At 34.2% G+C, this 16,463-nt stretch overlaps 3 protein-coding genes across 4 annotated transcripts in view; all 3 read right to left on the bottom strand.

The window, feature by feature from the left end:
* Positions 1-444: 444 nt before the first annotated feature.
* LOC100783179 (tetratricopeptide repeat protein 4 homolog) lies at positions 445-5,180 on the bottom strand. 2 transcript variants are annotated; one of them, XM_006593995.4, is made up of 8 exons: positions 4,972-5,180; positions 4,668-4,880; positions 4,392-4,583; positions 4,095-4,295; positions 3,929-4,006; positions 3,147-3,279; positions 871-957; positions 445-788 (listed from the first exon to the last, which is right to left on the bottom strand). In XM_006593995.4, exons 1-8 carry the CDS (start codon positions 5,074-5,076, stop codon positions 712-714), a joined length of 1,086 nt encoding a protein of 361 aa, XP_006594058.1. In that variant the 5' UTR covers positions 5,077-5,180; the 3' UTR covers positions 445-711. The 2 variants fall into 2 exon arrangements, with proteins under 2 accessions (XP_006594058.1, XP_003541377.1); XM_003541329.5 differs by having other exon boundaries at positions 3,147-3,276; positions 4,972-5,173.
* Positions 5,181-9,166: 3,986 nt separating this feature from the next.
* On the bottom strand, positions 9,167-10,922 carry LOC100782099 (cleavage stimulating factor 64). The gene is made up of 3 exons (XM_006593994.3): positions 10,627-10,922; positions 9,668-9,847; positions 9,167-9,589 (listed from the first exon to the last, which is right to left on the bottom strand). The coding sequence occupies exons 1-3, from the start codon at positions 10,663-10,665 to the stop codon at positions 9,464-9,466; spliced, it is 345 nt and encodes a 114-aa protein (XP_006594057.1). The 5' UTR covers positions 10,666-10,922; the 3' UTR covers positions 9,167-9,463.
* A 2,337-nt stretch (positions 10,923-13,259) lies between these two features.
* LOC100781552 (uncharacterized) overlaps positions 13,260-16,463 on the bottom strand; it is a 4,159-nt gene continuing 955 nt past the window's right edge. The window contains exons 2-3 of the mRNA XM_003541326.4: positions 15,258-15,344; positions 13,260-15,113 (exon numbers count right to left, since the gene is read on the bottom strand). Coding sequence (XP_003541374.1) covers positions 13,716-15,113; positions 15,258-15,344 — 1,485 coding nt within the window. The 3' untranslated portion in view covers positions 13,260-13,715. The remainder of the gene's footprint in view (positions 15,114-15,257; positions 15,345-16,463) is intronic.

Raw genomic sequence — 16,463 nt, 5'->3', positions numbered from 1 at the left:
TTACAATATGTAAGAAATATACTTCTAAAAGTTTGCTTCCGAAATATACCAATGAAAACTTAATAATTACACGATTGCTTAAAAAGACCTTACATATTTTTTATTTCCAATTATTCGAATAAGAATTAATCCTTTATATTTGTTATCATTTTTAATTAATTATTCTGACCTGAATAACTCCTACATAAAATCCATCTCTTCTGCTAATTTAGCCCCTATTATTGTTTTTTTTTTCATTTTTAATTTATTCCCTGTACAAAAAATCATAAGGAAGACTGAATACCATCGTGCAAATGATTATAACAAGGTATATTTATAAAGAAAACGTTTGGAAACTAGAATGCACCAATTATCCCTTGCCAGCCAGGGTGTGTATAAGTGAATAAGAAAATAGGACATTCTACGTATTGAAAAACATTATGCACCTAGAACTTGATAAAAGTCTAGAACAAAACTTATCAAATTATACATGTACCAAAAAATCACAAGCTATATCAAATTATACTTTGTTGACTAGGTTCCTTGTATTCTAACACTATCACTGGCACACACAATTGCAATTAGCAGGTAACTCTAGTTTAAAAGGAAGTCCAAAAAGTTGGAAGAACTATGAGCAATCTTCAAGACTTCCAAGTTGAGTTGAGACATTAACTCTTGAATCTAGTTTGTGCAAAACATGTCTGTTTGGACATCAGCTACATGTTGCTTCCTTCATATACTTGGAGGTGCCCACTTCCCAGCTTTGAACTTGCCATAAAAGCTGGATCGCTTAGAAACAACATAGAAGACTGCAAAGACATCATAGTCAGAGGAAATTCTAAACAAACCAATGATGAAAAGGCCACTACATTTTGATGGACTACATTTTACCTGGGATCCCAGGAATGATGAAATTAGGCTCTTTGAGAACATCGTGGAGTGTTCTCCTTTCATTCACTTTGATCCATTTAGGGGAACCTGCGAACATAGACAACCACATCATATAAATTTTCGTGTAAGGCAGAGAGACCAAGACATAGCAGCATCTCTTGAACTTGTCAAATACCTCGAAACAAATGCAAGTTCAAAAGGTGTATTACCAGTGTAAGAACATCCTAGCTACAGAACAACCCACACATGATCAAAGGATTATAGACAAGAGAAGAAACCTTCATATTAGAAGTCTCCATTCCATAGACAAAGTACATACAAAAGCCAGACATAACTGGTTTAAGACTTCACATACTTAACAGTAACCACTAACCATCCATTAACTTTTTACAAATTGTAATTTTATCAATCCAACTATTAAATTACAGCTTTGCAATTATCTATCATGTTGATCTTGCATGTTAAATTTTGAAAAAACCAAACAACGAAAACAATAAAATCAGATAGTTAATATTTTCTTAAATTTGATTATATATTCTGTTAAACTTATGTGTCAATGGAGTATATCAGTATAATAAATAATTTTGGATCAACATAAAACTTTATGAATATGATCCATACTGAGGAGGGAGCAGAATTATGTTCAAAGCTTTTCTCTAAACTTAAATTGTCAAACTCAAATCCAAGCATTATCATTCCCTTGTTCTATTTGTTAGAAAAATGAGAATGACAAGGAATTGATTATCTTTTACTTGATCCCGTAACAAGAAAGGAGAAACTACATGGTTTAATTCACATGACACCTTATTAAGGGAGACAAGCATGCATCAGGAATGTATCTGCACTGACATATTTTCATATAAACCAATAGCAAGTAAAAGGAGTACATGTGTGTAAACAAAAAACCATGAATATGTATTATGAATACATGTAAGACATTATTTTCTGTAAGCACTAAGATTCATCATTTCAACATAAATGACTTCATACAAGCACTGCATCATTTTTCAGACAAACTGCTATGACTGGAAAATAGAACTAATTACTTAAAATCAACATGGTTTGAGATATCTATTAGAGAAGTCGTATAAACCATCGACTTCACCCAACATCTTAAGATTTTGGAATAGTTGGTTTGTAAGCCTTTATGACCAAGCACTACCAATCTAAAGTTTGATTGATCTTTGTTATCCTCTTTCTTCTAACAAAAAGCTGAATTTCAGCACAAGATAGACAGGTCTGTGCATTATCCACACTTCAATCCAAAAGGGCTCTTATGTGAGGGAGTGTTAGAGAAGTGATATAAAATCATTCACACGTCTTCACGCTTTTGGGATGATTGTTTCATGACAATATCATTCAAGAATTATTTAATCAATCCAATAATACAACTCCTACCCACGTTATATGGTTGGCTATAAGACCCAAGGATTTAGCTAGTGAGAGATTCACTTTAGATAGTAAAATGAGGAATTATAGCCATTGATTGAAAAATCAATCGTTAAGATTTTAAAAAGTACATAATTCATTATACATGTGCATATATTTAATCATAATTTCAACAGTTGATTTTTCAATCAATAGTTAGAACTCCTCACTTTACTCTGGAAAGTAAATCCTTACTCTAGATAAGTCAAATACAAGACATAAAGTTGGCAAAACAAAAAAAGTTTATGAAGTACATTATGGAGACATTTGCCTTGCAAGTATGATGGGGCTGTTTATTAAAAGTTATGTGTTTTATAATCAGTTGAGATTTGAAACAAGTTCCTATTTGATCAATTTCTGCAGAGAAACTAATTTTAAAAAAACAATCCATTTAAAACCTTGGTCTTAAACTAACTACTTTTTATTTGAAATGAAAGTTTCTTCATTTTTGCCTTTTCTTTTCTATAATTTATCTGAATTTTAAAAAGGGATTTACCAAAGATATTAAACTAAACAAAATCAAATTTAAGACAAGCCAAGTATCATATTCACATAATTTACAAAACCAGTTTGAACAACAATTATGAAATACTTCTTTAGTATCCAAACCAAACACCTGAGGTTTAATTGTAAGGATTAGACAAGTTAGAAAAGTTTTATCAAACGTCATAAAAAATGGTTCACCATAAATTAGAACAATACATGTTTTCCTCATTGTTTATACCCTCCTGATTTCTCAGGTTATAATATAATATAACATATTAAATCACTAAAGAAAGGGAATGAAGTCATACAAATAAATCAGACATCAATTGCAAAGGAGGAAAAGAACTTCAGAAGTATCATACCCATGTGTTGCTTATAATCCTCAACTGTGTCTTTCTCTTCATCACCAACACCTTCCCTGTGAGCAGCTGCAGTTCCCTCTAATAGACAATGAAGAAGTTTTTCCTTTGATAGACAAAGTCCAGAACCAGTCTGCTATAACAAAGACCAAGCAAGGGTGAGAAAAAAAAAATTTAAACATTTGAAACAAAATATGTCAACAAGAACTATGTGGACAAAAATGGATGTCGTAAATATCATCCAAGCAGTCCAAGTTAGTACATAAAATGTTTATAAAAGAAAAACTGGAATGTGGATATAACTACTCAGCAAAGAGCCAAAATGAATTGAAAGATTAAACTTATGAGTTATGGTAACTACAATTATCTACTTAAGCAGTATCTAAAGCCAATTTTTACTTTCATTTACAATTTTTGCTTTCAATATTGATGACCAACCAAACCAGTTGATAAATTTTGAGATCAATATAAGCAAACTGAAGCAACATTTGATTTGATTTAGATCCAGCAAACAAACTTTGAGCATTTATGTAAATACTCATAGTTTCTTTGTCTGCCAAAAATTCCCAAATGCTGACACCAAAAATCTTGGCATGCCGACGGCATCCTCAAGAGAAACTACAGATGAACTGTTTACAAATGAAGTATACTACTGGGTATGGCCCTGCCCTATGTGAAATTCAAACATTACAACTTACACATCTTTCAAAGACAAAATGTGGCTACATTACATTTGAAGAAAGCGAACAAAGTCAAACTACAACAAAATTTCAACAAGAGCTTACCTCATAGTATAATTCAATAAATTCACGTTTGTAGTTGTTTTCAACATCCCATGACAACGGCTGATCTTCTGAAAATATGTTTGATAGCTAAGGCTGTACATAACACATTCATATTCATAAAAACTAACAACCCATATACCATAAATCACTTCACAGAAAAGGATATCATATCAAGGTGAACCGAAAACATGTCAGTCTCACAGAAATCCTCAATGAAGTCACTGGACATAACCTCTGCATACAGAAGAAGAACAGGCCAATGAAGGATATTACTTTTATCCAACACAGGTTTCCGTAGTCCAGTAAGTTCTAGATACATTGCCTTTCCAATCTTCAAGCCTCTATTTTCAATCGCAGACACAAGTTTCTGCATAGTTTTCGTTTAATAAACAAGGTCATCAACCACCATACAACCAAAACAGATGTCAAACACATAACAAAACAGTACAAACAAACTCCATACCTTTGTCTCCGCGACAGCCTTGGAGGCTTCAGCCTCATGCTTTTCCTTCTCTGATATCTTGAGACCGATCTGCCGGTCAAGCTTCTTCAAGTCCTCATTATTGGGGTCAAACTGAAGACCCTTCAAGCAATACTCTCTTGCTTCAGCCAACATGTTTAGTGAAAGAGAAGCTTTCGCAGCTCTATAAATTGCCTAATCACAGTTTGCATCACTTTGAGACATCAAACCAAGCAATTATAATTACAATAAACAACCAAAAACCTCAAACACAAATACCTTTATATTTGAAGGGCACAACTTGAGGGCCTCATTAGAATCTGTTAGAGCACGTCTAAGATTCCCTAGAAGCAAATTCACATGGGCTCTATTTGCAAAGAGAATAGAGGTCTCAGAGTCACTCAAGGCTTTCTGATCAATTGCCCTCGTGTAGTAATCAATGGCATCAGAGTAATGCTTCTTGCCCATCTTCACATATTGATTACCCTTTTCCTGAATTTGAAGGGTGAAGTGACATCAAAAGCCAAAGAGAGAAAAAGGGTGTTTTTTTTTTTTTTGTAGTATTCACAGAGCATTAACATACCTTGAATTCAAAGGCTGCAGACTCTTTGAGTGCAGCAATGGCTTCAAGGTCTGCCTTCTCGGTTTCGGTTAATGGCTCTGAACCCTTTTCCATCCATAGCGCCATCTTCCCTTTCTTCGGCTTTTGGCTCTCACCAGTCACAGACAAAGCTTAGAACTCTTTTTCTCAGCTTCTTAAAAGGTTAAAATTCATATTTAACAATTAGTTTATTTTAAAAATAAAAAAAAAACAAACACACATTTATTTATCATATTACCCACATCGTGCACAACAGGGTGATTTTAGAAAACATTTATCTATCATCGTATTTAGAGGAATGTCTATTCTATTTCTAGCTGAGAAACTTACCAGGTTTATATTATTTACTTTTTTACTTGTAAGGAATAAGGTTGCTCACACTGATACAACAACAACAACAATCTTATCCCAGTAGGATTGCTCACACTGATAGTAACTATAATTGTTTTAAAACTTTAAGATACTTTCTATGATATTTGATACGCAATATTAGAATTTTCTTTTTAAAGTGAAGCTCTCAATTTTATTATTATTTTTGTGATAATAGTAATACTTATTAGCTAGAGCTAGGTGCCCCTATAGTATGCAACTCCAGTATCTGCATCTATTGGCATTCCTCTACCTCCTGTGTTAATAATTTAAAAAAAAAAAAAAAAAAACTCATGATGAATTCCCGCATGACTTTTTTGCCTTTGTTTTAATTTTACTATATTGAAGTTTGAGTGTAACTTTGTTGCAGGGGTAACATTGCAGAGGTTAACAGGGCGTATTGAGTTTCTAAATGTATCTTTTCACTATCTTTCAAGGCCAACGGTAGACATCTATTTATAACACCTTCAGTTTGTCCTAGAGTTGAAGCTTGTATATTTCATACAGTTTTTGTTCCTCCTCAGTCACATCAGTGAAGGATGAATGCTGCTATAATAGGAAATTAGGAATAAAAAAGTTAATTGCTGAGATTTTAGGGACTCCCCTCCCCTAAAAAAAAAAGTGGGTGCACACATTGTTCTCTTTTTAGTGGTGTAAGTTGTGTGGGGAGATATGAAGTGATTTTGTATAGCGTCTTACACACACTTTAGGAAAATGCATGTTCAATATATAAATTAATGCTGATGGGATTTTTTGCCATTAAACTGAAATTTCCATTTTCTGATCATAGTGTGTCGGTATCCTTCCTCACTATATACACACCTTGTGCATGCATGTATCATCAATGCATATATCACTAAATTGATAAATTTGCGAGGCAACATGAAAGGTGTTACTAAATTGTTTCCAAATACTGTATTACCGAATCAAGCGTCTAGATCCACTGCAATGTGTGTCATCCCCTCACTCAACTCCATACCTCAAACTCAGGCCTCTCAACCAATGATAACGCAATTCATCTATGCCTCTTCACCAAATTTCCAGTGTGCAGAGTCAGATTTCTAGGCCCATTAACACCCCTTTGATGTCCCCAGCCACCAATGAACGTAACAATGGCATATGGCGCGAACCTGGGTTTGAGGTACGGAGTTGAGTGAAGGGATGGTACACCTTGCAGTGGATGAAGATGCTTGATTCGGTAATACAAAATTTGGAGACAAGTTAATAACACTAGGAATTCGTTACGCTGGGGATGTCCTGGTCTGAGTCAAGTGCCAAAATTAGTTGAAGCTGGTAATGAGGAACTCTTGCCCAGAAATTTTTTCTCTGAATTTTCCACAACTCAGTTTTATCAATCGCATGACAATGATGTGCCTCACTTGAGTCACATACATAACAGTGGCACTGCATATCATCAAAATCATAAATGAGAATGATAGCGGGATAATATTGAATAGCAAAGGTGTTTTGGATGGAGTTAAGAGGTGAGTTTTATGGCAATGTGCTTTGTATGGGAACAAAATATTTGGTTTTCATTGTTCATTGTCGATTTTGAATGGTTGCATTTTCTGTCGGATGTTTTTAACCTTTTAGAGTTGATTTTGTGCAATATTGCTTTCAATGAGAGATATTTGCACATCTTTATTTAATTTTGGAAGCGGACTATCCTTCTCTTTCTTAATCCAGCTATAATTTGTCTCCTTATATGTATGTTCTAGCTTTGTCCAAAAGATATTTGTAATGAGCACACGCTGGACATATATCTAATTTGTTGAGTGTGTTTCTCTCAATTTATGTAAACCCTGGTTTTGTCAGAAGAAAGTGTTGATCATATGTTGCTGCTGCAAATGTAAAGTAACAGTGAGATTGACCAAATATGACTGTTTAGGTAAGTTTTTCTAGAAGCACTTTTAGGAGAAGAAAAAAATAAAATGAGTTTTTCTATGTGAGAAAGTTTTCACAAATTAACTAATGGAGAATTAGGTTTAGCTTATGTAAAAATTCATTTTATTTTATTTTTTTAATTTTTTTCAGTGCTTCTAAAGAAACTTATCCAAACAGATTATGTCTTGTTACAGAAGCTCTTTCCCATTTTCTTTCTTGCTGAACAAATAACTGCCATAATGGTTTTATATTTTTAGTGTGCACGTAATCAATTAATACCTGCAACCAACCATCTTAAAGTACAATAGAGAATTGCACCAATCATTTTGAATGGGGTTGGTTGATCCCATTTTTACTTAAGGTAAATTAGACAAACTCATTTTTAATTGACTTCTGCTGGATGGTTATGCAGGAGGACTTATTTGAGGATGCTGGACCACAGCTTAGCATACAGTTAGGAGGCCAAGCTCTCGAAGGTGTGCAAATAGTGTTTAGTGTGCTAACTCGAACTCGCCACAATTCTACAAAAAACAAAATCCACTGCTAGTAAAGTTTCTATTTTTTTAATCCTAACGTACGTGCACACAACAGTTGCGTTTCTCTTGGCTATTTAACTATTGTATTGATTATTAAATGGCCATCTTCAGCAGTGTACACGGATTAATCTAGTCTAGGAAGTGCTTGCATATGTGGCTTTGCATATCATGTAAATATAAAAAAGGCATGACTAAATTGGACGAGAAAATGGCCAACATTAATAAACAGCTTACTGCCTTGCCGTGTGAGAAGTAAAATACGTTTAGTCTGGTAAAATACAATTTTACAAAGGAATCTCAATTAATAATTAATAACGAGTTTTATATTATGGGAGCTGTCAAGGTCAACAGCTTTGTGCCAGCACGGGAATGTACACTTTTTTTAAGGATTCACAATACAAGACCATGCCAGATTCGTATTTCACTTCTCAAAACTTTATCAGATACTCAATGTGTGTACTGTGAGAATAGGTAGGTGTGGATCTAATTTATTCTTATGGTACATGGGTTGCCCAATAACTCTGCATGTTGTTTTGGGGGTGTTTCTTTCTCCATTTCTTGAATTTCACGTCTCACCTTCCTTTGGTTCCGGAAAGGTAATCCGGGACGTAAAACTACATTCCAGAATGAAAAAGCGTCACTCCCTTTCCGGAACAAAAAGGTGGTGAATGATATTTATGGAGTGCGGAGAGAAACATCTGTTGCTTTCGCATTTATCCATTTCACTGGGGAAGTGGTAGCTGAAGAAGCCCAAAAGGATGAAAGATAAAGGCTTAAATAAGTCAAGAGGTGTTGAACTTGCTTTAAAGAAGAATGAAGAAGAATACCAGAGAAAAATGGATGAAAAGAAGGCAACCAAGCATTGTCCACGGTCTGCAGGGAACAGTACTATCAATTTGTTGATGGAAATCCCATGTCAAAGGAGTTCTTTTGTTTTATATTTATTGTCCTTATAATGTTTAACAAGGCTTGTGTAAAAATAGGTGGGGAGGGATCAATTGTGATTGTAGAACGTTTTGTTTCTACAAGACAATGGTAGGCAAGCTGTTAGCGTGGGGCAGCACAAGTGGCTGTAGTGAATGAGCTTTTGTCGTTCACATTAGCACAACTTGTGCTAGACATGTTCTGCATTAACAGAAGTTATTGGCTTATAAAAAAGAAAGGGAGTTCCGTGATCAAATTACTCTCTTTTGAGAGAAATCAAACTCTCTCAAGAACAATAGAAATGGTCAAAAACTAACTTTCCTAAGTCTTGTAATCAAATTAAGCTAGTTCCATTTTAATAGGTTTCGTTGGTGAAAAATGATTCATGCTTGCCTACTATTTTTTACTTAAGCACGGACCACCAGGAAAAATAAGAATCCTTCCATCATGTCATAGTATATACAGATACATAGATATGGATAACCGATTAATAATAAAATATGGAATATGGGGAGAAGTTTTGCAAATAGCTCCACCAACTAAAGGCTGATATTTAAAGAGCCAAATTCCAGAAGAAAATAATGCTATTGTCTACAATTTGTTACATGAATTTGAATTAATTCTACAAAACTTGGCAGCCAATAGTTTGGACATAATATATATATATATATATATATATATATATATATATATGACACAACAATCTCTGCCAAACTGGAAGGATTAAAGATTGCCTAACTTTATGGTGTGTGTGTATTGCATCATTGATGCAACATTTGTTGTAGCTGCAGCACTTGATTTCTTTGTTCTGGTGATAGGAGATTTATCTGCCCCAGGGTGAGGCTCGTGACCTGTTGAAGCAGTGCCTTCTCCATATCTGGTGTCAACTGCATGTACCCAAGAAAAGAATATCAATAGACTGCAGAACTATTCATACAAACTAAATGATAATTCAAAATAATTACCACAGGAGGCCGAAGAGGCTGATTAGCAGCACCCATCTGAGCAGAAACTACGTATCCAGGAGGACCAGAAAGATGAGCTAGGTTATCTGAGGGACTGGGCATCAAAGAAGACCCTCTGTCTACTTGTGTAGCATTTCCAGCTTGATTGCCAAATTCAGGCCCTAAAGGCATATTCCCAACCTAACAAGCAACACTTAGCACGTGAATAACCAATTACTACAAAGCACAAATATTAGGCACAAGTTATCACAATGGATACTGCTCTTCAAGTCCTGCTATTTAGACTTACTTTCTTTTAGTTAAATCACCAAAATCAACTAGCATTTAGGCATGGTTGACAATTAACCAAGCTGATTAAGTACCTCAATTGAGAAATTGAAATGGAGCAATGATAAATTTGTCAGTTATGTACAGAGAAGATTCACATAAGGCATGAAAAAGAAATGATGTCCAAAAGATCAGGTTTCAAGTGTGGGGAAAACTCCTAACTCCAAATGTAAAAATAGTTGTTTATTTTTTAATTATCTGAGAAAACTAGGATAGAAAACAAACTTTTTCCCTGTTCCACCATTAGTATTATTAATCAGCTTTCCATAATTCGAATGTGTCAAATATATTCGTTAAAGGGTATGTTTAGAAGTTGAATTTTGAAGAGAAAAGAAAGGGATGACAATTTAAAAAAATAAAAAATGAAAGAGTTCAAATATAACTATAACCCAACTCCTAAATATACCCTAAAACAAATATAATTTTTGTTGTTGTAAAGGCTACTTTGTAAGCCAACATCGCCGGCAACAGTGCCATTACTACTAGCAGATAGCTTAATGACTAATAACTTAGGGGAAAGGCCAATATTTAAAACAAAAGGCTTAGCTTTAATGCAGACAAGTTAGGAATAACTAGCCAATGAAACAAGGAATCATAAATTCATAATGGTAAGAAGAAGGCCTTGTAGAAACCAATAATGCAGGTGCCATAGGGCCTAATTGCTCCCTCATCAGAATTCATGGCACTGAAGGTTGGTTCTGGTGTTTCCTCGGAGGAAGCTGGGTTTGAGATACTCCTGCTTGATCTCGTGCACCCCTAAGGCCAGGCAATAATGGAGCAGGCTGAATATTCGGTTGTATTGACTGCTGATTGTTCTGTGAAACCATTGGCTGAACTTTTGGAACCTAGAAGCAAGCAATTTTTACCATCCAAATTTCCACCGAGGGATGCTAGTGAAGAAGACACCAAAAGAAAGTAAAATATCTCATGCACAGGTATTGCATTCACTTTTTATAATTTATATAAGTAATTTTTTTTATATTATTAATTATTTGGTTTAAATTTTAATAAATATAGTTTAGTAGATATATAAATAAATATTTAAATATATTTTTATATACACATATTTCCCATAAAATATATTTTTAATATTTTATATACACAAATCACAAAGTTAACCTCCATAACAAATGACATAATAAATGAAAACATAAATAGAAAAGGATGTCAATTGCGCAAAAAACTAATTTTATAGAAGAAAAAAAATATAAATCAAAACCTAGAGGAAGAAAGAAAGTCAAGAGATAATCAAATGAGAAAACATACATAATATAAATATAAATATTATTTAATAAAAAATATATTGAATATATTTTTTTAATCAACCAATTAATATATTTATTATATCAATTAATTTAAAATTAATGAAATTATTAAGAGAATGATAAATAAAATATTTAATTATTAATTAATTCGAATTGATCAACTTATATATATCATATCAATTAATTAATTAATGCAGATTTTATATTTATTTTATTAGACGGCAGATTTTAAAACATGTTCAATTAGTATTTAATTAATAGGGTTTAAAAAATCAAACTAGATTGAAACAATATCGGGTAATTAATTCAAACTTGAACGATTGATCATGATATGATAAAACGAGTTGTTTTGTTATTTGGTCCAAAACAATGTTATTTGTTTTGGGTTTTAATTTTGACTAAAACATATTTGTGATTCATAATAAATATTTAAATTTTATATTTATTCTTTAATAAAAAAATTATATTAAATTCCTAATAAAACAACAATTTCATTTTTATTCTTAATATTTTTTTAATTTATAATAAATTAATGAATTTTATATTAAGTTTCTATTTTATTCATTTGTTATTAGTTTTTTCTAAAAGAACTAATAACATGGAAAAAAAGTTATCAGAACACAAATTTTTTTAATTTTTATGGACTAAAAAAGTGTCAAATACCAAAAATAAAAAAAATATTAAAAAAAACACAAAATTCAAATATATTAAGAATTACAAACATATTTTAGTCTTTAATTTTTAAGTATCAATATGACTTCATTTTTCAAATTTTCTTTTATGGTATCTCAATTTCAAGTTTCACCCTATGCTCCGTAGATGCAAAATAGTGCCTTGTTAGACTTTGGATGATACATCAATTCATCAGCGTCTTGTTTATTGTCTCTCATCTCTGCATCACTGGATGCAGCAAGATCACCATATCACTATTTTCCTTTGCGAATGAATACCATTGATGAACATGGAATGTTTCAACAAAAACTGCAAAGTCACTTTAATTTGTTTTCTCTTCATGCAAACAACAGCCAAACCTAAATATATAAGGATCTAATACTTAATAACTGTACCCTATTCTTCTCTGACCGATATTCTCAGGCATTTTCTCATTTCTTTGTTACTTCCTCAGCATTTACTATTTCTTTTGTTGACCAAGCCCAACTTTTATTTCTCTTCATATTCAAACTCTTAATTTTCCCGTGTTATTTCTTTCTTTTTTTCTGTTTTATCCACATAAATGATATACCACTTCAACATCCCATGACAACGGTTGATCTTCGGCAAAAATGTTTGATAGCCAAGGGTGTAACAGTAACACATTGATACTCATAAAAGCATATACTTGCATATTAACTACTTCACAGAAAAAGGATATCATATCAAGGTGAACCGAAAACATTTCAGCCTTGCAGAAATCCTCAATGAAGTCACTGGACATAACCTTTGCATACAGAAGAAGAACAGGCAAAAGAAGGATATTACTTTTGTATAACACAGGTTGCCTTAAACCAGTAAGTTTTTCAGTACATTGCCTTTCCAATCTTCAAGCCTCTATAATCTATCGCAGACACAAGTTCCTGCATAGTTTTTGATTACACAAGGACATGAACCTCCATATAACTAATACAGATATCAACAAGGTTTCTGCTGTCATAAAACTTACACATGCTATATTTTTTTATATCAACACTTGATATATTTTAGTAAAGAAAAACAAATACCGCACTTTTCAATACTAAAAAATGATTAACTGTATAATTCAATAATTGAATTGACTAAATTTATTTATAATTAAGTTATTGAACAATGCAAAAAGTCAAAATCTGATACCAATATTAAATTCTGTCCGTCCTTCGTATTGATCAAACTAGGCACTATATTTTGTCAACCATACTATTCTTAGCAAGTAAAAGGAAATATCTAATCCGTGTACTGCAGGGAACATGTCACATCTTTCTATAAATCAAGTCCGCAAGAACATTTCCATTTAAATGGCATTATTCTTTCCCTTGAACAAACTTTATATAAATAGAAACATCAGTTATGGTCTACACAATTGAAAAGGAAAAGACATATCTGAGATAGAATCATAGAACACCACTTCTAAATTATTGACAGTTTTACTCGCTTTGATCTTGTGTTTGCATCCATTACTCTCATGGGTACATATGCTAGGCAAATGCCCTAAGACTTGTCATCACTACATGCAAACCAAATTAAGAAAAAACTAGCCTAGCCTATGCTGTTTATGCATCAACTACGGCGATTAGTGATTAGGGAACATCTAACATATTAAGCTCTAAACACAAGTTGATGAGCCTCAAAATAAAAGCTGTCAAATATTACTCAGAGCTGAACACTTCCGTTGTAGCATCATTCAACTGTCAACCAATTCTGCACACTTCCATTGAAGATTGCAATGTGAACTATAGGTATTGGCAAAGTCGCCTTAAACTCATTTACCATAAACCCATGTTCATATCAATTGAGTAAAGATCTGGAGATGGTATATTCATATCAGATGGTAAAACCCCATCTGTTAACACTGGAAAAGGGTTTTTTTCCAAAACCCAGTCATCTAAATCAACCATTGAATTGGGTAATTGAGAGCTTTCAATCAGAGGTTCATTGCTTCCAGTAAACTGAGCATCAATCTCCTTGACATTGGGTGGTTGCACTACAGATCCTGAGCTTTGTAGAATGCTTTGACCAGTATTATCTATCCAACTTGAGTCAAATGCTGAAAATTTTCCAGCAGTTTCCCTTGGTGACTCTTCATGTGGTTGTGGTTGGCAAGTATCTTGACTTACTGTTCCACATTGTGTAGTAATTCCACTGGCATTTCCATTTTGACTTCTTATTTGAGGCTCTTTTCCATGCTGACTGCTATTTGGGTGTGCCACATAACTTGAAGGAGCACGACTAACTTGGATACAATTTTGATCGAAACCCTGAATGATATTTGACTGGGGCAATGGCTGGCTATATGCCTGTGTTTCAGCAGCCACATTATGCTGGTTAACACAACTCAGGCTAGCTGGTAGAGAGCTCGGCTGTGAGTAAAATGATATATTTGTTGGGTGACAAAGATCAGATGGCCCATTGCAATTTCTGTAATTTGGCATTCCTGTTGTGGTACAATAATTGAGATGTTGTTGTGTCATATTACCAGCATTGCCGAAGACAGATGATCCATGAGAATTATTTGCCATCGAAGTGTTCCCAGCACTGCCTACACCCCTGGACATCATATGAGGACGAAGGACCTTAGGTCTTAAACTGCTTGAACCATTTCCTCGCTCCCTTTGGATGGTGTGACTACGTACACCCAGTGCTGGCCTTGGTACAGAGTGAGGCTGGTATTTGTTTCTCACCAAAGTAGGTCTTGATCCCCGACGCATACCATGGTTTGCACCATTTGGCATTGTTATGTTGGTGGCTGGGGACATTATAGGGGTGTTAATTGGCCTAAAGACCTGATTTTGAACACTGGAATTTGGTGAAGAGGCAGAGAGGAAACGCGTTGTTGGTAGCCGAGAGGCCTGGGTTTGAGGTATGGAGCTGAGTGAGGGGATACTACACACTGCAGTGGATATAGATGCTTGATTCGGTAATACAGAATTTGGAGACAAGTTATTAACACAAGGAGGCAGAAGTTCATTATGATGGGGATGTCCTGGTCTGAGTGAAGTGCCAAAATTAGTTGAAGCTGGTAATGGGGAACTCTGGCCCAGCTTGAAATTTTTTCTCTGAATTTGCCACACCTCAGTTTCATTTGCGTGACAATGATCAGAACTCGAAATGCCAGTGCCCCACTTGAGACATGGTGCTAGGGAGTCACATACATAACAATGGCACTGCATATAACCAAAACCATAAATGAGATGAGAGGGATAATATAGAATAGCAAATAACAGATAAGAAACTGTGATAATTAAACCAGCAAAAGCAATAACGCTAAATGTTAACAAAGTCCAAAGTTATGATCTTTAGTTTTTTACCTGGCTACAGTGCTGCTTGTGGGGTGTGGAAGAGAATGGAAATTTACCACAAAGATGTCGCGCGTGAGGATAGTCTCGGCATGCAATCTGCAAACCAAAATTAAAATGAGCCAGAACATATGAAATGCTATAGCACGTCTTCTTCCATGAGCAAAGAGAACCATGAAAGTAGTAGATTTAATTAACACACCCATGCATGTAAATCAAAGAAAAATTCAGGGAGATAACCAAATAACATAAACAGATAGCAAAGAGTAAGTTGCGTTCGAAACAATTAAACAAATGCCTAAACACTCAGGTAAAGAGTAAATCTCAGTCGGAACTTAGAATTACCCTAAACTGTACTTAAAAATTTTGTAACTTTGCTAAAAGTTAACATGTAGATAAATCACCAGTAACCATCAAGTTGAGACATGGTATTGTGATGGTTGCGTGTACTCTGCATACAGCTAGCAACATTTAACAACTGTACCTTGGGGTCTCAAACAGGATCAGCAATTCTAATTTCAATCCTTGAATATGAACTTGTTTAGTGTTTTCTCATATGCAATAGCCAAGATGCATTGCGCAGACTCGAAGTCTTCCACCATCTCAAACTTCCTCATATCTTTGGCCGTCTTAACTTTCCTCATAAGGCAATTTTATGCCCTGCAAGAATTTGACATGAGGCTAACCCTGGCAATGATGTGCCTGAGGACCTTGCCTAACTTATGCAAAATATCATTGCCGATAAAGAGAACACCCCACCCACCCACATAAAAGCACATCACATGACTGTTTAGAGATGCAGCATTCAACATTTGATTCAAGATGTTTAAATCCATAAAGAAACTCATAAGAATCCTTGGTCGCGCCATGAACCCAGACAAACCACAGCAGCATTAGAGACTTGAAGCAAATGTGCTTTATACAAGGAAGGGAAAAATATCTAAATAAAATTTTCAGAAAACAATATTATTTTCATCGCCTTGGCGACCAAAGCAGGGTAAGATGTAAACTAAAAATCCCACACCATATGGTTTAAAACAATCATGGTTTTAAAAAAGATAAAGGATTTTGGGGTCACCACAATTGTGGCCGCATCAGCTGCAACATCAAAATTAAAAATCCCACACTATATGGTAAAAATTTTAAAATCAGGCATGGTTTTTAAAAAATCCACAACCACGATTTTGTCACAAAGATACGTTTTTGGGTCACCAAAAC

Source organism: Glycine max, chromosome 13 (genome assembly GCF_000004515.6).
Source record: "Glycine max cultivar Williams 82 chromosome 13, Glycine_max_v4.0, whole genome shotgun sequence".
Classification (NCBI taxonomy): domain Eukaryota; kingdom Viridiplantae; phylum Streptophyta; class Magnoliopsida; order Fabales; family Fabaceae; genus Glycine; species Glycine max.
This window is presented reverse-complemented; position numbering and strand designations above follow the sequence as displayed.

Coding starts and splice junctions, on each gene's coding strand:
- LOC100782099 (XM_006593994.3), bottom strand. CDS start 10,665: ATGAGGGAGCAATTAGGCCCTATGGCACCTGCATTATTG. Junction 9,848..10,626: donor CTATGGCACCTGCATTATTG/GTTTCTACAAGG, acceptor GTTGCTTGTTAG/GTTGGGAATATGCCTTTAGG. Junction 9,590..9,667: donor AGCCTCTTCGGCCTCCTGTG/GTAATTATTTTG, acceptor GGGTACATGCAG/TTGACACCAGATATGGAGAA.
- LOC100783179 (XM_006593995.4), bottom strand. CDS start 5,076: ATGGCGCTATGGATGGAAAAGGGTTCAGAGCCATTAACCGAAACCGAG. Junction 4,296..4,391: donor AGGCTGTCGCGGAGACAAAG/GTATGGAGTTTG, acceptor AAAACTATGCAG/AAACTTGTGTCTGCGATTGA. Junction 789..870: donor CATCATTCCTGGGATCCCAG/GTAAAATGTAGT, acceptor ATGTCTTTGCAG/TCTTCTATGTTGTTTCTAAG.